Source organism: Ranitomeya imitator, chromosome 2, assembly GCF_032444005.1.
Source record: "Ranitomeya imitator isolate aRanImi1 chromosome 2, aRanImi1.pri, whole genome shotgun sequence".
In the NCBI taxonomy this organism is placed as follows: Eukaryota; Metazoa; Chordata; class Amphibia; order Anura; family Dendrobatidae; genus Ranitomeya; species Ranitomeya imitator.
This window is the reverse complement of record NC_091283.1, coordinates 295,395,423-295,421,388: the sequence shown is the minus strand read 5'-3', so window position 1 is coordinate 295,421,388 and position 25,966 is coordinate 295,395,423. Positions and strand designations below refer to the sequence as shown.

Sequence of the window (25,966 nt, the reverse complement as noted above, 5' to 3'; positions counted from 1 at the left end):
CTTCTTGGCTACAAAAAAGAACCCTGCTCCCAGTGGTGATGACGATGGGCGAATATGTCCCTTCTCCAGGGATTCCTTCACATAACTGCGCATAGCGGCGTGTTCAGGCACGGATAAATTAAATAATCGACCTTTAGGGAATTTACTACCAGGAATCAAATTGATAGCACAATCACAATCCCTATGCGGAGGTAGGGCATCGGACTTGGGCTCTTCAAATACATCCTGATAATCAGACAAGAACTCTGGGACCTCAGAAGGAGTAGATGACGAAATTGACAAAAATAGAACATCACCATGTACCCCCTGACAACCCCAGCTGGATACCGACATAGAGTTCCAATCCAAAACTGGATTATGGGTTTGCAGCCATGGCAACCCCAACACGACCACATCATGCAGGTTATGTAGCACCAGAAAGCGAATAACTTCCTGATGTGCAGGAGCCATGCACATGGTCAGCTGGGTCCAGTATTGAGGTTTATTCTTGGCCAAAGGTGTAGCATCAATTCCTCTCAACGGAATAGGACACCGCAAAGGCTCCAAGAAAAACCCACAACGTTTAGCATAATCCAAATCCATCAGATTCAGGGCAGCGCCTGAATCCACAAACGCCATGACAGAATACGATGACAAAGAGCATATCAAGGTAATGGACAGAAGGAATTTGGACTGTACAGTACCAATGACGGCAGACCTATCGAACCGCTTAGTGCGCTTAGGACAATCAGAAATAGCATGAGTGGAATCACCACAGTAGAAACACAGCCCATTCAGACGTCTGTGTTCTCGCCGTTCAACTCTGGTCATAGTCCTATCGCACTGCATAGGCTCAGGTTTAATCTCAGACAATACCGCCAAATGGTGCACAGATTTACGCTCGCGCAAGCGTCGACCGATCTGAATGGCCAAAGACATAGACTCATTCAAACCAGCAGGCATAGGAAAACCCACCATGACATCCTTAAGAGCCTCAGAGAGACCCTTTCTGAACAAAGCTGCCAGCGCAGATTCATTCCACAGAGTGAGTACTGACCACTTCCTAAATTTCTGACAATATACTTCTATATCATCCTGACCCTGGCACAAAGCCAGCAAATATTTCTCAGCTTGATCCACTGAATTAGGCTCATCGTACAGTAATCCGAGCGCCAGGAAAAACGCACTGACATTACTCAATGCAGGGTCTCCTGGCGCAAGAGAAAATGCCCAGTCCTGAGGGTCGCCGCGCAAAAAAAGAAATAATAATCAAAACCTGTTGAACAGGATTACCAGAAGAATGAGGTTTCAAGGCCAGAAATAGCTTACAATTGTTTTTGAAACTAAGAAACTTAGTTCTATCACCAAAAAATAAATCAGGAATAGGAATTCTTGGTTCTAACATAGATTTCTGATCAATAGTATCTTGAATCCTTTGTACATTTGTAACGAGATTATCCATTGAAGAGCACAGACCCTGAATATCCATGTCCACACCTGTGTCCTGAAACACCCAAATGTCTAGGGGAAAAAAAAGACTGAACACAGAGCTGAGAAAAAAAAATGATGTCAGAACTTCTTTTTTCCCTCTATTGAGAATCATTAGTAGTGCTCCTTGTACTGTTATGAAGGCAATCCAGTGACACAGTGTGCCAGCAATCAGAGCACATACAGTGATCTGACAATAACCCAAAAACAATAGAACGAGCTCTGAGACGTGGAATCTCTGTAGACCGCAATACCTGAACCTATCCTAAACACAACTAAAGGCAGCTGTGGATTGCGCCTGACACTACCTATGCAACTCGGCACAGCCTGAGAAACTGACTAGCCTGAAGATAGAAATACAAGCCTGGCTTGCCTCAGAGAAATACCCCAAAGGAAAAGGCAGCCCCCCACATATAATGACTGTGAGTAAGATGAAAAGACAAAACGTAGGGATAAAATAGATTCAGCAAAGTGAGGCCCGATATTCTAGATAGAGCGAGGATAGCAAAGAGAACTTTGCAGTCTACAAAAAACCCTAAAGCAAAAAACCACGCAAAGGGGGCAAAAAGACCCACCGTGCCGAACTAACGGCACGGCGGTACACCCTTTGCGTCTCAGAGCTACCAGCAAAAAGATAGACAAGCTGGACAGAAAAAATAGCAACAAAAGCAAAGAAGCACTTATCTAAGCAGAGCAGCAGGCCACAGGAAAGATCCAGAAGCTCAGATCCAACACTGGAACATTGACAAGGAGCAAGGAAGACAGAATCAGGTGGAGTTAAATAACACAGCAGCCAACGAGCTCACCAGAACACCTGAGGGAGGAAGCTCAGAAGCTGCAGTACCACTTGTGACCACAGGAGTGAATTCAGCCACAGAATTCACAACAGGCACTGCCGGATCATAGGAAGCAACATGGCATCCACAGTGACTCCATCTGCCTCCTAATAGGGAATCTTCCACCAGAGGTTCCATCTGAATCACATATTTCAGAGATTTACACAGAAATCCTGGTGTAAGCGCTTAGCATAGAGCGCAGAATAAATATGAGTCAAGCCTTACTGCGATCTTGGGGAAGCAGAATGAACAAATCAACAGCAGATGAAGAATTGGTTTTAGTTATTTTTTATGCTGTTGATCATGTGGTATAAGTGATTAGGTGACTTTATTCTTCGGGTAAGTGTGATTACAGCGATACCAGATGTGGAGACACAGGGGTCAGCGGGTGCTCTAGTCAGCTAGCCGAAACCTCACGGAGCAAGGATCATCCTACCGAATGCCCGCTGTCCTTTTACCGTGGGCATAATACTACTCAGACAACACAGGGTGAAGGTAAAACAATGTGGCAATACGTTATAGAACCACAAAACAGGAAAATAACATATAGAATAATCCCAGCTTGTTTTTTGCAAGACAAGATGACATTTTCAGCTGTACAAGTTTTATGTAGATTGTTTTTTTATAGTGTATTTTTCCACTTTTTGTTCAGCAATATGATGATAAATCATAGTTTTTTACCTTTGTTTTGTTTGTTTTTATGGTGTTCACTTAAGGGGACAGTGGGACAGTTTCATAGGTCGCGTCATTCCAGAAGGGGCGATACCAAATATTGTACTTTTTATATTAAATATAAATAAACATATTTATTGGATTAATATTTTTTCTTTTTTTATTCTTTATTTTGTGATTATTTAAAAAAAATATTTTTACATGTTATTAACTTTTTTTTAAACTCTTTTACATTGATCACAGTGCCATATCTATACAGCAGTTTGCAGGAACACAGCTCCTGCGGCGACGTATATATACGGCACAAGTCGGGAAGGGTATTAAAGGTGCTGTCTATGAATGGATGGATGAGCCAAGTTGTGCCCTTTCAAATACCTATGCCTTCCTATACAGACAATAGGAAATATTACTATTAGTACAGATCATTTGCTAACACCTCTGTAAGCTGAGAATTCAGAAGCAAAGGTGCCAGGATTGACACCTACCTCCAGCAAAAACCCCTTTGTGCTTACCATATTGGTATATCCAGTTTCAACCTATTGTCAACTAAATGCAACTCTACTGTCTGATTTATTTCCCTTAATGATTATCTAAAAACTCGTGTGAAGGAAATAAATAATGAAGAAGATATGATTCTCAGAAATAACAATACCCACATTTAGAACATAAAAAATAGTTTCTACCCTTTATGAGTTCTCTGAAGTGCAACAAGTTTTGAACTCGTACTATAACATTTCCCACATTTTCAACATGTACATAGCTTCTCTCCTGTGTGAATTCTTTGATGTATAATAACATCTTGTCCCCGCATAAAACATTTCCCACATACTGGGCATGGATATGGCTTCTCTCCTGTGTGAATTCTTTGATGTTATAGTTAAAACATTTTCTGCATTCTTGACATAAATGTTGGTTCACCTCGTGTGAGTTCTCTGATGCATAAGGAAATGTGCTTTCTGGATGAAACATTTGCCACATTCTGGACATGAATATGGCTTCTCTCCAGTGTGGATTCTTTGATGTTTAAGAAGATCCGATCTCTGGATAAAACATTTCCCACATTCTGGACATGGATATGGTTTCTCCCCTGTGTGATTTCTTTGGTGTTTAAGAAGAAGTGATTTGTAGTTAAAACTTTTCCCGCATTCTTGACATAAATGTGGCTTCACCCCTGTGTGAGTTCTCTGATGCATAAGGAAATGTGCTTTCTGGTTGAAACATTTGCCACATTCTGGACATGAATATGGCATCTCTCCCGTGTGGATTCTTTGATGTTTATGAAGATCTGATCTCTGGATAAAACATTTCCCACATTCTGGACATGGATACGGTTTCTCCCCTGTGTGACTTCTTTGGTGTTTAAGAAGAACTGATTGGTAGTTAAAACTTTTCCCGCATTCTTGACATAAATATGGCTTTACCCCTGTGTGAGTTGTCTGATGTATACGGAAATGTGATTTCTGGTTAAAAGATTTCCCACATTCTGAACATGAAAATAGCTTTTCCCCTGTGTGAATTCGATGATGCATAAGGAAATGTGATTTCTGGTTGAAACATTTCCCACATTCTGGGCATGAATATGGCTTCTCACCTGTGTGACTTCTGTAATGTGTAAGCAAATTTGACTTATAGTTATAACATTTCCCACATTCTGAACATGAAAATGGCTTTTCTCCTGTGTGAATTCTCTCATGTATAAGCAATTTAGATTTATTTCTAAAATATTTCCCACATTCTAAGCAGGAAAATGTTTTTTTCTCTGTGGGAATTATTTGATGTTCAACATCACTTTTGCTGCTTTCATTTTGCTTAACAGTCTGTGATGAATTCAAATAGGTGACTGATTGAAACGGCTCCGATGACTGATTTTTGCTCTGAAGGGCTGGGGGTATAGCTGGATTAATGGCATGCTTTTGATAGGTATCTGGTTTGACTCCACAGACATCTGCCAAGAAAAAAACTGATTTTATTATTTTTCAATATCAATGCCTTGTATTTTATATAATGTCTAAATACATAATTCTATGCAGCTCAAAGTATAATGAAACTATGATATAAGACAGTGGTCAGCCGTACCCCGTATTTGCAGGTAGAATTGGTCCTCAAATAAAAAGTAGTAGTCGGAGATAACTATGGATAATAGTTCCATGCAAAGTTCTGTAGAGTTTTGGGAAAGTTCTGATGTGCCAATAAAATTGTGTACCACAGAAAGACCCAAATCATGTTTAACCCCTTTCTGCCAGCTGACGGAATAGTACGTCAGCTGGCAGATCCCCTGCTTTGAGGTGGGCTCCGTAGGTGAGCCCACCTCAAGCCGCGACATGTCAGCTGTTTTGCTGACAGCGGCATTTAACTAGCGCTCCCGGCTCGCACTGCTAACCCCCGTCACATGATCGGGGGTCAGCAGTGCATTGCCATAACAACCAGAGGTCTCAAGGAGACCTCTATGGTTGTTGATGGCCGATTGCTTTGAGCGCCACCCTGTGGTCGGCGTTCAAAGCAACCCTGCATTTCTGCTACATAGAGGTGATCTGTACTTCACCTCTATGTAGCAGAGGCGATCGAGTAGTGCATGCTTCTAGCCTCCTATATTGGCTATTGAAGCATGCCAAAATTTAAAAAAAAAAAGTGATTAAAAATATAAAAAATATATAAAAGTTCAAATCACCCCCCTTTCGCCCCAATCAAAATAAAACAATTTAAAAAAATCAAACATACACATATTTGGTATCGCTGCGTTCAGAATCGTCCGATCTATCAATAAAAAACAAAGGATTAACCTGACCGCTAAATGGCGTAGAGAGAAAAAAAAATCAAAACGCCAAAATTACGTTTTTTTGGTCGCCGCGACATTGCATTAAAATGCAATAACGGGCGATCAAAAGAACGTATCTACGCCAAAATGGTATCATTAAAAACGCCAGCTCGGCACGCAAAAAATAAGCCCTCACCTGACCCCAGATCACGAAAATTGGAGACGCTACGGGTATCGGAAAATCGCGCAATTTTTTTTTTTTTAGCAAATTTTGGAAATTTTTTTAACCACTTAGATAAAAAATAACCTAGACATGTTAGATGTCTATGAACTCGTAATGACCTGGAGAATCATAATGGCAGGTCAGTTTTAGCATTTAGTGAACCTAGCAAAAAAGCCAAACAAAAAAACAAGTGTGAGATTGCACTTTTTTTGCAATTTCATCACACTTGGAATTTTTTTCCCGTTTTCTGTTACATGGCATGGTAAAACCAATGGTATCGTTCAAAAGTACATCTCGTCCCGCAAAAAACAAGCCCTCACATGGCCATATTGACGGAAAAATAAAAAAGTTATGGCTCTGGGAAGGAGGGGAGCAAAAAACGAAAATGAAAAAGCGGAAAAAGCTCCGGGGGTGAAGGGGTTAATGGACGTATATAAACTATTGGTGAGACAACCCAACATGTAAAAGACAGGATAGCGAGTCACAAATCAACCATCAGATGTGAAAAAACACGGCTTCCACTTCCACAGCATTTCCTGGCCAAGGGTCACAAAGTGTCACGACTCAGATGTCACATCTTTGAGCAGGTAGCCCGACAAAGGAGGGGTGGCAATCATATAAAGGTACCGTCACATTAAGCAACTTTCCAACGAGAACGACAACGATCCGTGACGTTGCAGCGTCCTGGATAGCGATCTCGTTGTGTTTGACACGCAGCAGCGATCAGGATTCTGCTGTGACATCGCTGGTCGTTGCTGAAAGTCCGGAACTTTAATTTGGTCGTCAGGTCGGCGTGATTCGTCATGTTTGACAGCAAAAGCAACGATGCCCGCAATTTTTCTTCATGGAGCGAACAACCAGCGAGAACGATAAGTACGTCACCGAATCGCTGCTGCATCGTTCTGCGTTGCCGGTGTTTGACGTCTCCTAGCGACCTAACCAGCGACGCTGCAGCGATCGGCATCGTTGTCTATATCGCTGCAGTGTCGATAAATGTGACGGTACCTTAAGACTGGTAAAAGAAAGGGAATCTTGTTGGATTCATACTCTTCAAACTTTGGCTCCAAAAGGTCTCAATAGGGAGTTGGATTTCCTTATTCACTGATAATAATTTGTAGTTATGAAAAACCTCTGTATTTGTGGCGTGTACTGAGTTATCTTTGACTGTATAATATGCTCTTAATACCATGTTTTTTTCTTCGCTAGTTATCCTACCTTCGGTTTATAAAGGAGCTTGCTTTTCTAATTTTTTTGTTTCCATCCCTCTAACTTTTTTTCTATTATCTCTACAGACCCAATAATATACTACATCTACAAGGGGTAAGTACACCCATTAAGTTTTCCTCTATTTTTATTTTGCCATTATTTATATTCATATATTTTTTTTATTATATCAACATTCTTTCATTGTTTCACTATTTTTCTATTATCCCCTCATTTTTATTCTTTTTCTATTTTTTCAATGTATTATTTATATGTATATATATTTATATATATTTTTTATTTTACATTATCCTTTTCACATCATTAGAGTTGACATATTTCCCTTACTTTTGATAATTTATACACCTTCAAAAAAATTTTTTCTTCCCCTCTTGGGATGCCATATTATATTGCATTGCGCTACACAATGCGCTCCACACTGCGCAAGCGCATTACATTTTGTAACAACCCTGCCGGCATCACTGCATGGCCTTCCATTCCCCACCTGCCTGTTACATCTACTCACTCACCCAGTGCCATGCTGTGAGATCTGTCTGCTGCCGGTTCCATGCCATGTGCTTCATGGCGGCCTGCTCTGTGTACACTTCCTGGCTGTGTGTATAGGGGGGCGGCACCAGCCACTCCGGATTCTTATTGAGACTGTGTGCACCTCCCTAAGGTGCTTCTGGCCAATAGCCTTGAGGCCTCTGATACTCAAGGCATCCTCACCCATTGGAGGATGCCTGAGCAAACTATTCCCCTCAGTTAGCATTTGCTACTGAGCTGCCAGGTTGTGTGTTTCCTGTCTCTGAGGGCTGCACTACTGCAGGCCTTAATCTGTGTTCTGTTTGTGTGTCCGTTCCTGTCTGTACTCTGGTCTATGTCCGTCCCTGCTCCTTCTTTGTCATTAGTCATTTCCCACTCTGCTGTGTGTACCTCTGCCTTATCTTTCTGCTCTGTTCGCCACTGTCTGTGGCTCTGCTTCTCTCTGCTCAGTTCTACCACAACCTGTGGTTCTGTGTCTCTCAGCTTTTCTCTCAGCTCTGCTCTCTGTAACTTTGCTCTCAGCTCTGCACTCAGACCTTGCTCCGCACTCTGTGGCTTTGCTCTGCGGCTCCGCTCCTTGCGGTTCCACCTGGCACCGCTCCTTGCGGTTCTACGTCTTTAGCTCTTGGCGTTACCTCCTGCGGTTCCGCTCTTGGCTCTGCCTTCAGCGTCTCCACTCTTGGCTCCGCCTCCTGCGGCTCCGTCCTTGGCTCTGCCTTCTCCTTCTCTGCTCATAGCTCTGCCTTCTCCTTCTCTTCTCTTAGCTCTGCCTTCTCTTCTCTTAGCTCCACCTTCTACTCGTACTCAGCCTCCTGCGATTCAGCTTTGCTTCCACTCTTGCTCTATCTTTATTCTGCAACTTTCCATACAGGTCTCTACCTGTTCCTTTATATTCTCCAGTCTGAACAGGTTCTTACCTTTTTCCACACATCCATCTGAATACCAGAGTATCAGTCCTGTCTGCCTGAGTGCCAGCCGTGCCAGTCTGCCTGCCTGTATCTCCGTCAAGCCAGTCCGCCCGTCAGGGCCTCTGCCATACCCGTCTGTCAGCCAGTGTCACAGCCGTGCCTGCCTGCCCGTGTCTTGTCCCCGGTGGGATCAGCATCCACAGTCCGACTCCACCCTGGAGTGGTACCTGGTAGCTTCCTATTGCAAAAGTCTGACCTCACCATCAGAGGCTCCAGCGAACACCTAGGAAGCTACTTAGTTACGCCCCTTCCAGGGAAGTTCGGTCTGTGGTTCAGTGGGGCCACACCCCCAGGTGCCTGCGCCAACCAGTCTCGGCACGAGCGTTACACATTTTGCATTCCAGGCCTTTTTCTGACACTTGTCTTTTCCTACTGTGCATGCGCTGAGACCCCAAGTCTCTTTTTGGTTTAAAGGGAACCTGTCACCTGAATTTGGCGGGCCCTTTTTTCGGTCCGATGGGCGGTGTTTTCGGATCTTTTATTCACCCCTTCCATTCCCGCTGGCCGCAATATTGTCTTGAAGTTGATTCACCTTCCTCCGTAGAACACGCGTGCACAAGGCAATCTTGCCTTGTGCACGTGCAGTATGCTTTGCCCAACTGCGGGCAAAGCCGAAAAGCATTAGTGCACATGCGCTGGCGCACTATGTCACGGAACACAGCGAAATACTTCTGGGACATAGTGCGCCTGTGCATGGGCACTAATGCTTTTCGGCTTTGCCTGCAGTTGGGCAAAGCATACTGCGCTTGCGCAAGGCAAGATTGCCTTGCGCACGCGTGTTCTACGGAGGAAGGCGAATCAACTTCAAGACAATATTTCGACCAGCGGGAAAGGAAGGGGTGAATAAAAGATCCGAAAACACCGCTCATCGGACCGAAAAAAGGGCCCGCCAAATTCAGGTGACAGGTTCCCTTTAATAGCGGTCACTTCCGTGTTCCAAGCACTGGAAATCCATCGCTCTGCTCCTATTTATGTGGATCCACTGCCACCAATGCCTGCACACCACCGCAAATAGCGCTGAAACATGTGCTCCCGGACACCGCATTTCTATGGTCAGTATACTTTATGGGCACCACCTATATATGATTACACACTCAGTGTAGAATTTTTCCTAACTCCTGCCCTCCTTTAAAATAAACTTCATTACTCTTTCAGCATATTTCCTGTACAGCATTCCAGTCTGAATCAACATTAGGTCCACTTGCTTTTCAGCGTCATTTGAAAAAGACTCTGGAAGGGGTCGAAACATCACAATCGCTTTTTGATTCTGTGCCTTCTACACCAAAAATCAATTGTTCTATGGTGTTAATTTTCTACTTATTAAATATTCCTTGCAATCAAATTGAGAGTGCAGCTGTTTGACTTTATTCTATATTTCAGATTATACGGTTCAGCTTGCACTTCATCCTCCTCTCAAGCTGTGTGCACCTCCTTATTTTTCTTCGACATAGAAGCGATGATCAGTTTGCCTCTACGTAGTAGAATTACTCACTTGCTATGAGCACTAACCACTGGGTGGTGCTCACAGCAAGCCGGCAAGGACAACCATAGAGGTCACCGGTGGGAGGATTTCCAGCGCGATTGCCAGAATTGCTTGTTAAATGCCACTGTTAGCGTTTGACAGCAGCATTTGACAGGTTAATAGCCGCGGGTGGATCGCGATTCCACCCAAGGCTATTCCAGGCACAGGTCAGCTGTTTAAAACAGCTGACAAGTCCAGGGAAAGATGTGGGCTCACTGCTGGAGCCCGTATCAAAGGGAGGGAGTCCGACATCAGTGTAAATGTACCCCAATGTCGGAAAAAAGTTAATAACCAGCAAAGGCTAGGCAGACAGCTGTGGGATGATATTAATAGCCTGGGAAGGGGCCATGTATATTGACCCCATCCTAGACTAAAAAAATCAGCTCTCTGCCACCCCAGAAAAGGCTCATCTACAGGATGCTCCAAATCTGGAACTTAACCTTGCTCTTCTCACTTGCCCTGGTGCGGTGGCAAGTGGGTTGATGGTTGGAGGGGATGAAGGCACCTTTGTATTGACAGGTGACATCAAGCCGAGAGGTTAGTAATAGAGCGGTGTCTATAAGACGTACCCATTACTAATCCCATAGTCAAATTGTAGAAAAAAAACACATACCCAGAATAAAGTCCTTTAATTGAAAGAATGACACAGACTCCTTTAATAAACTTAAATTAAACCATACTCACGTCAAAGCCCAATCCGCTGAAGCCAAAGTCCCCTGTAACAGAATTAAATAATAAACAACCATATTCTTCACCCGTACACCAAGAAGATAATCAATTTGTCCCGCGATGTTTCTAGCTCTGCTACATCCAGATTGCATTGTTGCATGATACGACTGTACAGCATGCCATCCAGCAGAGACTCTGAGCTGCGCATGCCTGCTCAGCTTAGTGTCTCGCAGTGAACTCCTTTCACCTCACTGACATCAGAACAAGCGTGAGAATGTTCTTACACTTACGGTGCCGTCAGAAAGGTCAAGGGACTTCAGAGCCAATAAACTCAGTTCAACTCACTAACATCAGTGCGAGCGCTGTTAGAACTCTTTTCACGGCGATAGTGCTGACGTTATTGAGTTGAACTGAGTTCATTGGTTGTGAACTCGCAGGGCATTTCTGACAGCATTCTGACAAGTTTCTCACGCTCATGGTGAAGTCAGTGAAGTGAAGAGAGTTCACCGTGAGACACTGAGCTGAGTAAGCACGGACAGCTTCATGTCTCTGGTGGATGGCAGGCTGTATAGTCGAATCATGCAACAATGCAGCCTGCTATCTAGACGTAGCAGAGCTAGATCCGTCATGGGACAAATGGAATATTATCGTTCTCGGCGGACAGGTGAGGTATATTATTTTTTTCTTATTTTAATTCTCTTACAGGAGACATTGGTTTCAGTGGACTGGGAGATGGCATGAGTGATAATGAAGTGTTAATGTTTTTCCTTTAATTGCTAGAATTTATTCTTATAATGCAGTAGCCTTATAGTCTCTGATTCAAGGATTTTATACTCCTTATCTTATATGAAATGTTTTCAATAGTGAGCAAGAACATGTTCTGGGTACATGGTAAATAAAGCATGACCCTGGGTAATGGGGGGGGGGGGGCTACATGAGTTACATTGCTGTAAATACTGTAAAAATACTGCCTCATGTTTCAATAATTCAGAAAAATGATTTGCCCACAACTTGTGTAACCTCTTAATTTGGCCTCACTAGGGATCTGACATATCTGACTTACGGTTTAATTTATATTTATTAACCCCTTTCTGATATCAGATGTAATATTCCGTCCATGTGACCTGGGCCTATATGACCACATACTGAATATTAAGTCTGAGCGATCGGCCACGCACATGGGGGTATTCATCAGCTACCGTCTGCGCTATAAATTAAAAAAACAGCGAATACCAGCCCCCAGCTGTGAGCTTTAGCAAGGCTGGTTGTCAAAAATAATAATTTTAAATAATTTAAAAAAAAACCGCATGGGAACCCCTCTATTCTTAATAACCAGCCTTGCTGAAGCTGACAGCTGAGGGTTGCTGCCCCTAGCTGTGAGTTTTGCCTGGCTGGTTATAGAAAATACAGGGAAAGCCACGCCGTTTTTTCATTTATTTCTTTATAGCGCAGGCGGCAGCTGATGAATACCCCCATCAGCCGCTCCTGCTGTCACTGTTATTAGCAGCAGCAGGGGTAGGCTGATGAGAGTAATAGTCCCATCAGTCACCTCCTGCTGTCTCTTTTATTACTTAAATGTAACTCTCATCATTCTACCCTGCTCACACTGATCGCCGGCAGAGCAGGGTAGAATGATGAGAGCCGTGTGCAGCACCCAGCACCATGGAACAGTGCTTACTGTAAAGCTTCTTCCCCGGCACCGATGCGTGTCACATGGATGACATTCATGTGCGTTATGCGTTTCCTCGTGTGCTGGATGTTCTGTGGCCCGTGCTGACATTAAAAAACAGACATGTCAGCATGTTTTCCCACAGACACACGGTCTTTGGAAACACACTGACATGTGCACAGACCCATTCACTTGAATAGGCAAATAGCGCATCTCTACGTATGGCTAATCAGTACTGTACAACCACATATGGGGTATAGCCACGTTCAGTAGAAATTGTGGGACAAATTTTGGTGCCATTTTTACTCACTTATTGTGTGAAAATGTAAAATATTTGGCTAAAACAAAATTTTGGTGGTAAAAATGAAGTTATTTTGTCTTCACCGCCCAATGGTATAAAATACTGTGACACAACCGTGGTGTCCATATGATCACTGCACCCTTAGATTAATTCATTGAGGTGTAGTTCGCAAAATGGGGTCACGTATGGGGGGTTCTGCTGTTCTGGCACCTCATGGGTTCTCCCAGTGGGTCATGGCACCTGCAAATTATAACAGTAAAATCTGGCGTTCCTTGCCTTCTGAGCTTTGCACTGTGCCTCAAAAGTAGTATTCCCCTACATATGGGGTATCGGCATATGCAGGACAAATTGCACAATAACTTTTGGGGTCCAATTTTTTCTGTTACCCTTGGTAAAATAAAAAATTGAGGGTGAAAAGATCATTTTTGTGGAAAAAATATGATTTTTATTTTTACGGCTCTACGTTATAAACTTCTGTGAAGCACTCTGGGGTTTAAAGTGCTCACCATACTTCTAGATAAGTTCCTTGGGGAGTCTAGTTTCCAAAATGGTGTCCTTTGTGGGGGGTTTCCATTGTTTAGGCACATCAGTTGCTCTCCAAAGGAGACATGGCGCGTCCGATCACAATTCCAGCTAATTTTGCGTTGAAAAAGTAAAACGACGCTCCTTCCCTTCAGAGCTCTGCCATGTGCCCAAACAATGGTTTACCCCCACTTATGGGGTATCAGTGTACTCAGGACAAATTGCACAACAAGTTTTGGGGTCCAATTTCTCCTGTTACCCTTGGTAAAATAAATAAAATTGGATCTGAAGTGAAAAAAAGTTCATTTTTTTAAACATTCCAAAAAATCATGCGAAGCACCTTAAGGGTTAATAAATGTCTTAAATGTGGTTTTGTGAACAGATACAGTTTTTAGAATGGTGTCACGTTTGGGTATTTTCTATCATATAGACCCCACAAAGTGACTTCAAATGTGATGTGGTCCCCCCAAAAATGGTAAAAATGAGAAATCGCAATTTAACTTTTAACCCTTATAACTTCCTAACAAGAAAAATTTAGGTTACAAGATTGTGCTGATGTAAAGTAGACATGTGGGAAATGTAATGTAAGACTCATGTTGGTGTGGTAGTTGGGGGCAGGTATATCTCGCCCAGGTATTTGTCCTATGTGAATTAGGCCACTCAGTATCTTCAGGATGCTAATGGGTTAACAAGTGCAGGAATAAAGGATGACCAGCTGGGGGTTTCCAGCTTCAGCCTGGGGCACACAGATTGCCTGTCTGTGTGAGAGAAACATGAGTGAGAGCTGTGCTCAAGAATTGTGTGATGTTAGCTGGGTGGGAGAAGCCCCCCAGTTGTTGAGATAGCAACGTGTTGGTTTAGTTAGCACCGGACAGGCTAGGATTTATTTTTATGTTTTGTTTTATCTATGTTGCTTTCACGTTAATAAATCTGACCTGAGGTCAGCCTGCTCAGAAAACCTGCTGTACGCCTCAGTTTCAATGCACAAACCACGTGGCCTTTGACCCCAGCAAAGGCGATCCCGGAGTGTTGTGTCACATTGTGGTGGAGAACGCGGGCATACCGTGGCACAGGCGACAGCATGGAAGACGTGGTGAAAGCCTTAGTACAGTCCACTGCCGTACAGCAGCAGGCCACTGCCGCACAGCACGAAGCTAATCGCTTGATGGCCGCACAGCTGAAGGAGTTAGTGGACATGACGGTTGCAGACCGCCAACTTCTCCAACAGGTGGCGCAGCGCCTGGTGAGCATGCCTGACGCTGACCCCGAAGCAGAGTCCAGAAGGATCCATGTGAGTCGATACTGGCAAAAGCTGACTGCAGAAGATGACGTCGAGGCATACCTGACAACGTTTGAGCGGACGGCATTGAGAGAGAAGTGGCCGAAGGCACGATGGGCCGATTTGATTGCCCCGTTTCTCTCCGGCGAGGCCCAAAAAGCTTACCATGATTTGGACCCGGAGGTCGCTCAGGACTTTGAGAAGCTGAAAGCTGAGATCCTGGCCCAGCTGGGTGTGACGACGGCTGTCCGGGCACAGAGGGTACATCAGTGGACATACCAGCAAGATAAACCGGCGCGGTCTCAGATGTTCGACCTGATCTACTTGACAAAGAAATGGCTGCAACCCGAGGTACTGACAATACCCGAAATAATCCAGCGAGTTGTCCTGGACAAGTACCTGAGAGTACTACCACCAGCGCTGAAAAGGTGGGTAAGCCAAGGAAATCCCACGACAGCGGATCAACTTGTGGAGTTGGTCGAGCGTTATTCCGTGGCAGACGGACTTCCCGACGACGCCTCCAGCCCCCGGTCTGTGCCTCCTCCTCGTGGGACCGGTAAGACTGTTCCAGGGACCACGGGTGAAGGAAAATCGCTTAAAACTGTGGGGGAGGAACCCGGGACTGCTCGCACTCCGAGACCAAGAGTATTGGACGGTGGTCTCAGTAGGGGACCTGTTAGGTGTTTCCGCTGCCATGAGAAGGGCCATGTTTCTGCGAACTGTCCTGTTACCGCTGAACCCATGCAGTGAGACGTTATAGACTCTAAAAAACGCATGTCTTTGGTTACACGGCTAGTGAGTGTGAATGCGGGTCAAAATGATACAGCGAAACACCTGTGTGAATTATCTGTTGATGGGAAAAATGTTGTGGCATTACTAGACTCTGGAAGTGTGGTGACTCTGGTGAAAGCTAGTCTGGTGGCACTTCCATCTGGTCCGTCTGACAAGTTTTCTGTAACGTGTGTGCATGGTGACACCTGCTCGTACTTAACAGCGGTCGTATGGATTTCCACTCCCTATGGGTCAGTGCAGCACAAAGTGGGACTCGTTCCCGCATTGTTACAGAATGTAATCCTGGGCAGGGATTTTCCCTATTTCTGGCAGTTGTGGGAGAATCAGTTGCTCCTTCACGGTAGCTGTACCCCTGAATCTTCTCCCATGCCCTCTGGAGGTCCCGAGTCCCTAGAGGAGACCCCACAGGAAGATGTTGCTGGGGAGGTTAGTGAATCTAACCTTCAGTACCCCTTCTCCGTCATGGCGGGGGAAACGGAGGAAACTGAGGAACCTCAGCGAGAGGCGGAGGCAGACAGCCATCCGGCACCCTGCCTGCCAGATTTGGGAGTCCAGTTGGACTTCCACAGCGAGCAAATGAAAGATCCTACCCTGACTCCGGCTAGGAAAAATGTAAAAATGATAGATGGGGTACCCGTAGAACCTGACACTAAGCTAGCGTACCCGTATATGGTTCTTGAAAATGATTTGCTCTACCAGGTAGAAAAAAAAGGGGAAGACACAGTGCAACGGTTAGTGGTACCCAAACCTTATCGGCGGAAGGTACTGGACTTGGCCCATGGACATATAATGGGGGGACATCTCGGGGTACAGAAAACCACAGAAAGGATATCGCATTGTTTTGTGTGGCCTGGAATACATAGTGATGTGCGTAACTATTGTGAGTCCTGTCCAGAGTGCCAAATCGCGGCACCTAAACCTCGGTTCTGTAGCCCTTTGGTACCCCTTCCTATCATTGGAGTCCCTTTTGAGAGAATTGGAATGGATTTGGTTGGGCCCCTTCCCCGATCCGCACGTGGGCACCAACATATCCTCGTCATCGTGGACTATGCCACTCGTTACCCGGAAGCCATCCCTTTGCGTAACACAGCTACCAAGACGATTGCTAAGGAATTGGTACAAGTGTTTAGTCGGGTGGGAATTCCAAAACAGATACTCACCGACCAGGGGACTCCCTTTATGTCGAGGGTAATGAAGGAGCTCTGCAGACTCTTACAAATAGACCCGTTGCGTACGTCTGTCTATCACCCTCAAACAGATGGCCTGGTTGAGTGGTTCAACAAAACCTTAAAACAGATGCTCCGGAAGGCGATAGACAAAGGAGGGAAGAACTGGGATTACTTATTACCCTATTTGCAATTTGCCATTAGGGAAGTTCCCCAGTCTTCCACAGGGTTTTCGCCTTTCGAACTGTTGTACGCCCATCGTCCTCGGGGACTGTTGGACGTCGCAAAAGAAACCTGGAAAGGTCAAGTCACTCCCTTTAAAACGGTGATTGACCATGTAACAAAAATGCAGGATCGTATTGCCGCTGTCATGCCCATTGTTAGGGACCATATGTTACAGGCCCAGGGAGCCCAGAGGCAAAGTTATGATAGAGGCGCTAAGGTCCATACATTTGCATCCGGGGATAGGGTGTTGGTCCTAATCCCTACGGTGGATAGTAAATTTCTGGCGAAATGGCAGGGCCCATTTGAGGTCCTGGAAAGAGTTTGTGAAGTGAACTATAAAGTGTACCAGCCTGGTAAGAGAAAACCAGAACAGATTTATCATGTGAATCTGATAAAACCCTGGAAAGACCGCTCTGCCCTAACGGCGGATCTGCCCCGTCCGGTTGGTTCATCTACCGTACCGGAGGTGCAGGTTGCCGAGACTCTCTCGGAACGACAAAAATCTGAGGTTAAGCAGTTTTTGTTACAGAACCGACAGTTTTTCTCGGAAAAACCTGGCCGGACTAAGCTAGTGAAACATGAGATTGTCACAGAGCCTGGCGTCACAGTTCATGTGAAGCCCTACCGGATTCCGGAAGCACGCCGTGAAGCCGTCTCCCGCGAAGTGATGGCAATGTTGGACTTAGGAGTCATTGAGGAGTCGCACAGCGCCTGGTCCAGTCCAATCGTGTTGATACCTAAACTGGATGGCTCCATACGGTTTTGTAATGACTTTAGGAAACTGAATGCGGTTTCTAAATTTGATGCGTACCCTATGCCCCGGGTCGATGAGTTGATCGACCGGCTTGGTAAAGCCCGATACATTACGACCCTGGATTTAACAAAGGGGTACTGGCAGATCCCTCTGGCCGAGGCGGCCAGAGAGAAGACGGCATTTGCTACACCGGAAGGTCTGTTCCAGTATGTCTACATGCCGTTTGGACTTCACGGAGCTCCCGCAACGTTCCAGAGATTGATGGATCGAGTCTTGAGGCCCCACAGACAGTACGCTTCTGCCTACCTGGATGACATCGTAATTTACAGCATGGACTGGGAAACTCACCTCCGGAAGGTACAAGCGGTGATTGATGACCTGCGAGATGCAGGCTTAATGGCAAACCCCAAGAAATGTCACATCGGGCTTGAAGAAGCCCGATACTTGGGCTACGTGATTGGCAGAGGAGTGGTTAAACCCCAGATCGACAAAATACAGGCAATCCAGGGCTGGCCACAACCAGTGAACAAAAAACAAGTACAAGCTTTCCTGGGGATTGCCGGCTATTATCGCCGGTTCATACCCAATTTTGCAGCCATGGCTACCCCCTTGACGGATCTTACCAAAGGGAAGGGTTCGTCATGGTAAAATGGACCTCAGCTGCTGAAGAGGCCTTCCACAGCCTGAAACGGGCTTTGTGCTCTCAGCCCGTACTAGTGACTCCTGATTTCAGCAGCGAGTTTGTGGTACAAACTGATGCCTCTGATACTGGTGTCGGAGCTGTACTTTCCCAGGTGAGGGACGGAGTCGAACACCCGGTCCTCTACCTCAGTCGGAAACTGAATGTACATGAGCAGAGATATGCGGTGGTTGAAAAAGAGTGCCTAGCCATTAAATGGGCTCTCGACTTCCTCAAGTATTACCTGGCCGCTAGGAAGTTTAGGCTGGTCACGGACCATGCCCCTCTCAAGTGGATGCACCTCCACAAGGACCGTAATAGTCGGGTAACCCGGTGGTTCCTTGCCCTGCAGGCTTACTCTTTTACGGTGGAGCACCGACCTGGGGTGCAGATGGGGAACGCCGATGCCCTGTCCCGAGTGCACTGTTTCAAGAGTGTTCTTGCTCGACCGGAGTGGTCTGAGCAAGGGGGGGGGGATATGTAAGACTCATGTCGGTGTGGTAGTTGGGGGCAGGTATATCTCGCCCAGGTATTTGTCCTATGTGAATTAGGCCACTCAGTATCTTCAGGATGCTAATGGGTTAACAAGTGCAGGAATAAAGGATGACCAGCTGGGGGTTTCCAGCGTCAGCCTGGGGCACACAGATTGCCTGTCTGTGTGAGACAAACGTGAGTGAGAGCTGTGCTCAAGAATTGTGTGATGTTAGCTGGGTGGGAGAAGCCCCCCCCCAGTTGTTGAGATAGCAACGTGTTGGTTTAGTTAGCGCCGGACATGCTAGGATTTATTTTTATGTTTTGTTTTATCTATGCTGCTTTCACGTTAATAAATCTGACCTGAGGTCAGCCTGCTCAGAAAACCTGCTTCAATTCAAGTTTCAATGCACAAACCACGTGGCCTTTGACCCCAGCAAAGGCGAACCCGGAGTGTTGTGTCACAGTAATTTATTAAGTATTTTGTATGTCATATCTCGGTGATTTAAGGGCATGAAAATTCAGTTGGAAAATTGCAAAATTTTCTACATTTTCGCCAAATTTCCATTTTTTTAACAAATAAATGCAAGTCATATCAAAGAAATTTTACCATTAACATGTGTTACCACCGGGCCCAATCCTGTACCTTCACGGGGTACCTGTCAGGACTCCCACTCTGTGCCGGCCCCATGCCGTCCTGCTGCAGTCTCTGCTTCCTCTCTTCCCTCTGCTTCCTGGCACCCGGCTAACAGGTTCTCGGGTAGAGTGTTTAGGATGCGTGCGCTCCCGGTCTCTTCAAGAGACAGTGTGCTTTAGCTCCTGAAGTGTCCTGCCAGTGCTCCGCTTACACTGTTCGTCTCCACAGACTATCAGCTACCTGTAACCCAGCTATCCTGGACGATGTTCGTTCTGTCTACTCCAGTTCCATCATGTCCCAACAATCAGCCATCCGTTCCTCTGGTTAACGCCAGTACCACCGGTGTCAGCTCCTACCCACACGCCCGGAACCCACCGGTCAGCTCCAGGACATCCGTTAACTCTGCTTGTCCGTCTGGGACAGCTGCCATGTGTCTGTGGTCTAACTGGAGGTAGCACCCTTGTCCCCCAGGCATTCCATTCCATCCCTGTTCGAGGGGGATTTACCACGGGTGCCTGAGGCTCACGTAGTCATGCCCCCTTTGGAGCCCCCGGACTATGGTTCCTAGGTTCCACAGAAATTTAAATAAAAACCAAATGGGAACCTCACCACCTTTGCCTCCGCTTCCATTCGTTACAACATGAACTAGAATATGTCATGAAAAAATAATCTCAGAATCACTGGGACCTATTGAACCGTTCCAGAGTTATTATCCCATAAAGGGACTGTGATCAGAATTGAAAAAATTGGCTTGGTGATTAACATGCAAACCACCTTTGGGGATTAAGTGATTAAAGGAGTCTGTCATTCTTTTAATTAAAGACTTTATTCTGGGTGTGTGTGTTTTTATACAAATTAGACTATGTAGTTAGTAATGGAGATGTCTTAAAAACGCCTCTCCATTACTAACCTCTGAGCTTGATGTTGTCATGATTCAGGCAGGGGTTTGTTTCATGTTATTTTGTCCCCGGTCTGGTCATGCTGGGGTTAACCTTCTCTGCTTTGGTGTGGCTATTTCAGTCTTCTGGGCCTGCAGACCTATGTCAGTGATAGTTCATAATCACAGGCTAGAGCAGCTGACTCCTTGATACCGTGTGTTGTCCTCTGCCTGTTTACTCTGTTCCCGTGACTTCCCTTCCCTGCCATCCCGCTTTGTCTTAGTGTTCCCTCCCTGTTCTTGGACCTCTTGGTATGTTACCTGGCTAGTCTTTTGACCTGGTTTGCGGTCTCTCGTCTTGGTTATATCTGCTCCTGTCTGGCTCTGACTTCTGGCTTGTATTTGACCACGTGTATTGCTGTGACCTCTGGTACTTCTTACCCTGATGGTTTCGGACTTGGGTTGTCTGACCACTCTTTTGCCACTTGGTGGTGCTTGTGCTACTGCTCAAATGGTGTTATGCTGTGTGTGCAGCCTCTCATCCCTCACCAGCATCCCCTGATGGAGGTTACGCTATACTGCACTGCAGCAGCATTACAGATGTCACCTGACAATACAAAGGTGACATCAATCACACCAAATGTCACCCCACTTGCCACCGCACCAGGGCAAGTGGGAAGAGGATAAGGCTTTTGCGGTATGCGAGGCTGGAAGAGGAGTGTTGGGCCGGAGTCAGCACCTGCACATGGTGCGATCTCTGGCGCTATTTTATTGAAGACAAATTTGCACACAGTGTCTTCAACAAAATGTAAATATTTAACACAGACAACACATAGTAGGGGAGCAGGGGAAGGTTTAATTTTTTTTTGTTCATTTGTATGTATATATAGAAAAACAACAGTGCATGTAGAATGGGGGAGCATATACAAGGCTGGGAAAGAATATACAAGGCTGGGGAGCATATATCAGGCTGGGGGAGCATATATCAGGCTGGAGGAACATTTACCAGGATGGGGAGTATATACCAGGATGGGGGAGCATCTACCTGGTTAGAAGAACATATACAAGGATGGGGGAGCACATACCATGCTGGAGGAGCATATATCAGGCTGGAGGAGAATACACCAGGATGGAGGAGAATACACCAGGATGGAGGAGCATATACCAGGCTGAGGGAACATATACCAGGCTGAGGGAACATATACCAGACTGAGGGAGCATACACCAGGCTGGAGAAGCATATTACATGCTGGAGGAACATATATATCAGGTTGGAGGAGTATATGCCAGGCTGGGTGAGCATATACCAGGTTTCGGGAGCATCTAAAAGACTGGGGGCCAGGATGGGGTAGAATATATGAGGTTAGGGGAACATATACCAGGCTGGGGCAGCATATACCAGGATAGGACAGGGCAGGGGAGCATATACCAGGATGGGGGGGAAAGACCAGGCTGAGGGTGCATATACCAGGATGGGGGAGCATATACCAAGCTGGGGAAGCATATACTAGTATTGAACCCTTTCTACGCCCGGGTTGTGGGGATTTTTATTGGTACATTTTTGTGCTATGTTAAAGGGAACGCATCACCAGAAATAGCGTTGCTAACCTGCAAATATGTAGTCAATATGCAGGTTAACAATGTTATTAAGCTGCCTGGTGCCCGCATGTAGGCTGGGATAAAATTATCTTTATTCTCACTAGTATGGTCAATACAAAAAACGGTTTGCTCATTTCTACATCAAGATGTTTATTCTTCCCAAGTGCGCTCATACAACACATCACGTAAAGTAGGGTATCAATAATCAATAGTGTCCAGAAGGTCTAGAGAAACACCTTTGTACATAGAAGAACTTAATTTGCTGTCATGTCATGTCTAACCATGACTACTCTGTAATGTTCTTGTACTGGCATGCTCCTACACTGTCACTTTTCTAACCAGCCTTCGCAATATAGTCCATGGTTGTGCTGGTGAAGATGCTGCACTAAATTCACAGGGTCACTTAGTTCATTATATAAGTGTCAAATTAGCCAATCTGTTATTGTAATGACACTGCCAAGTGTCACAGAAAGGCAGCCTAGGGGGCGCTAGTGAGAGCACAGGGAGAGGAAGGAACGAGGCACGCAGTGCACACAGGACCTGAGCTAGGCTGGTCACGTGATCACTGCAGGTATGATGGGGGCGGAGTTACTACGCGAGAATGGGGGTCTGCAAAGAAGGCAGGACATAGAGCACAAAGACAGATTCACGATCAAAGGATAAGCTGAGGGTTAGGAGCCAGACAGGAGCAAGGGGCAAAACAGCAGAGTAGTCAGAGACAAGCCAATGGGTGAGAAAGCCAGGACAGATAGTGAAGTACCAAGCAGAAAACAGTGGCAGCAGTTAGGGGACAAACCAGGTCATACACAGCAAAGCACACATGCACAGAGGCACAACGATTACAGATGAATAACCTGGGTCAGCTACCTCAAACCTAGCAGACGGAAGTATCACTGACTCAAGGAACCACCAGCATTAAATAGCTGCCCCAGAACCAAAGAGAGGCGGACTAATTTAACCCAGACCTGACCAGGAAGGAGGCAGAACCAGCTCATCCAGAGTCATGACAGTACCCTTCTCTCAATGGGGGGCCACAGGACTCCCAGATTTCCCAGGAAACTGGGCATGAAAGAACCGCACCAGACAGTCGGAATGAACTGATCGGGAAGGAACCCTAGAACGATCATCAGGACCATACCCTTTCCAGTGCACCAGATACACCAGATACTGGAGGGTATGATGGACCATTCGTGAATCCACGATGCGTTCCACCTCATACTCCTCCTGACCATCGACCAACACGGGTGGCGCGGGACCCAATGACCCCTCATCAACAGCCCCCAATGGTTTCAGCAGGGACCTATGGAACACATGGTAGATCTTAAAGGATGATGGGAGGCACAAATGAAATGCCACAGGGTTGACTATTTTTGTGATTTCATAGGGGCCAATAAACGTAGGTGCCAATTTCGCCAAAGGGACCCTAAGCTTAATGTTCCTCATGGACAACCACACTTTATCCCCAACCCAGAGAGAAGGTCCCACAGCCCGTCTCCTGTCTGCAAAACCTTAAACTTCCTCTGAGCCTCTCCAATATTCCTTTGGAACTCCAGCCATAAATTCCTTAACCGCTGTACAGCAACATCAGCCCCAGTGCACCCGGAGTCCAAACGGGAGATCTCCCCGAAGTGTGGACTGAACCTGTAATTGCAGAAGAAAGGAGAAATGCCTGTAGAGTGATTCACACGGTTATTAAATGCAAACTCCACTAACAGCAAGGCATCACACCAATACTCCTGTCTGGAAGTGGAAAGTCAGAGCAAAATTTGTTCCAATGACTGGTTGGTCCATTCCGTTTTACGGTTGGTCTCTGGATAGTATGCAGAGGAAAAAGACAACGCAATACCCAATTTTTTGCAAAACACCCTCCAAAACCTGGACACAAACTGCACTCCACGATCAGACACCACACTCAAGGGCACACCATGCAAACGAACGACATGCTGTACAAACAACCTAGATAGGGTTTCTGCAGAAGGCAAAGCCACCAAAGGTGCGAACTGTGCTTGTTTACAACAACCTGTCCACCACTACCCATATGACAGTATTACCCTTAGAAGAGGGAAGACTGGTGATAAAATCCATGGACAAATGTGTCCATGGTCTATCAGGAATTGGTAAAGGCACCAAATCCCCTGCCGGCCGATTATGAGAGCTCTTAGCACGGGCACAAACTTCACAGGCAGACACAAACTTCTTCACATCAGATGTAAGCGACGACCACCAAAAAACCCTTGCGATGGCCCACGAGTAGCTGAGATCCCAGGATGTTAACCCAGTGCCGAGACATGAAATTCCTGAAGAACCCTGACACAAAATTGAATTGGGACAAACAGCTTATCAACCAGTTTGGATGGGGGGGGGGGCATGAGATTGGGCCTCGCGAATCTCCCATTCCAACCCAGATGACACATCAGCCACCAGCACCCCTGGTTGAAGAATGGAGGATGGAGGTTCAAGAGGAGAAACCGGATCCATGCTCCGGGATAAGGCATCGGCCCTTACATTTTTGGATTCAGGATGAAAAGTGATCGAAAACTGGTACTGAGAGAAAAACAGAAACCATCTAGCCTGCCTAGGAGTCAACCTCTTAGCCGATTCAATGTATGCCAGATTTTTGTGACCAGTAACCACAGTAAGGGGGATGAGCCGCCCCCTCCAAAAAATGCCTCCATTCCTCAAAAGCCAACTTGACCGCAAGAAGTTCCCGATTGCCCACGTCATAATTTCTCTCTGCTGGGGAGAACTTCTTGGAGAAGAAGGCACTTGGTCAATGTGGCAAGCCCCTGGGGCAACACCGCACCCACACCCACCTCCGAGGCATCAACCTCTACTATAAAGGGCTCAGATGGATCTGGCTGTACCAGAATCGGGGCAGTCATGAGACATTTTTTAACAAAAAAAACACTGCTACCGCTGAGGCAGGCCAGTTCTTATCGTCAGCCCCCTTCTGTGTCAAATCAGTGAGGGGCTTGACTACCTGTGAGAACCACTTAATAAACCTCCGGTAGTAATTGGCGAATCCCAAAAAGAGTTGCAGACCTTTCAGGTCACGAGGCTGAACCCAATCTACAATAAAGGGCTCAGATGGATCTGGCTGTACCAGAATCGGGGCAGTCATGAGACATTTTTTAACAAAAAAAACACTGCTACCGCTGAGGCAGGCCAGTTCTTATCGTCAGCCCCCTTCTGTGTCAAATCAGTGAGGGGCTTGACTACCTGTGAGAACCCCTTAATAAACCTCCGGTAGTAATTGGCGAATCCCAAAAAGAGTTGCAGACCTTTCAGGTCACGAGGCTGAACCCAATCTACAGGGTGGGGTTTTTACGATACAATACAACATGATATACTTTATTGATCCCGAGGGAAATTATGGTATTACAGCAGCGTTACAAAACAGCATTTCAAACATTACAAACAGCATTACAGAAAGTAATTACTAGATACAGATCTTGCACATGGCTAACCACATTACGTAACAAAATGCAAGTACTTAAATCTCTGATCATTGCCATTAGTGCACTAGTCATAGGTCATTGTCATCTTTCACCCATAGGAAATTGTTATATATCCCCATAGCAGTAGGCACAAACGATTTCCTGAATTTCTCCTTCTTGCACTTAAAAAGGATTAGACGACTACTGAATGTGTTCTTCTGCTTCACGAACAGCTCGTATAGTGGGTGTGTATTATTGTTCATTATAGTCCTACATTTCATCTGAATCCTATCTTCCACTACCTCCTCAAAAGAGTCAAGATGGAGGCCAACTGCCGCGCTTGCCTTCTTGATAAGTTTGTTGAGCTTATTAGCGTCAGCTCCTCGCATACTACTGCCCCAGCAAATGATAGCAAAAAAAGATGACGCTTGCCACAACGAACTGGTAAAACATTAAGAGCATTTTACTGCACACATTAAACGACCTGAGCTTCCGTAGAATGTGCAGTCTGCTCATTCCCTTCTTGTAAACCTTCTCCATATGATAGCTCCAATCAAGTTTGCAATCAAGGTGAACCCCTAAATATTTGGAGCTCTCAACCATCTCCACCTCCTGGCCAGCAATAGTGATTGGTAAGCAATCATCCTTTTTCCTTCTATAACTCACCACCATCTCCTTGGTTTTCTTCACATTTAGT

The 25,966-nt window shown here is 45.7% G+C and overlaps 1 protein-coding gene across 1 annotated transcript in view; it reads right to left on the bottom strand.

Annotated features, from left to right (window-relative positions):
* Positions 1–2,177: 2,177 nt before the first annotated feature.
* The window catches only part of LOC138663301 (zinc finger protein 25-like), a 54,896-nt gene continuing 31,107 nt past the window's right edge, over positions 2,178–25,966 (bottom strand). Inside the window, exon 7 of the mRNA XM_069749484.1 lies at positions 2,178–4,920. Coding sequence (XP_069605585.1) covers positions 3,890–4,920 — 1,031 coding nt within the window. The 3' untranslated portion in view covers positions 2,178–3,889. The remainder of the gene's footprint in view (positions 4,921–25,966) is intronic.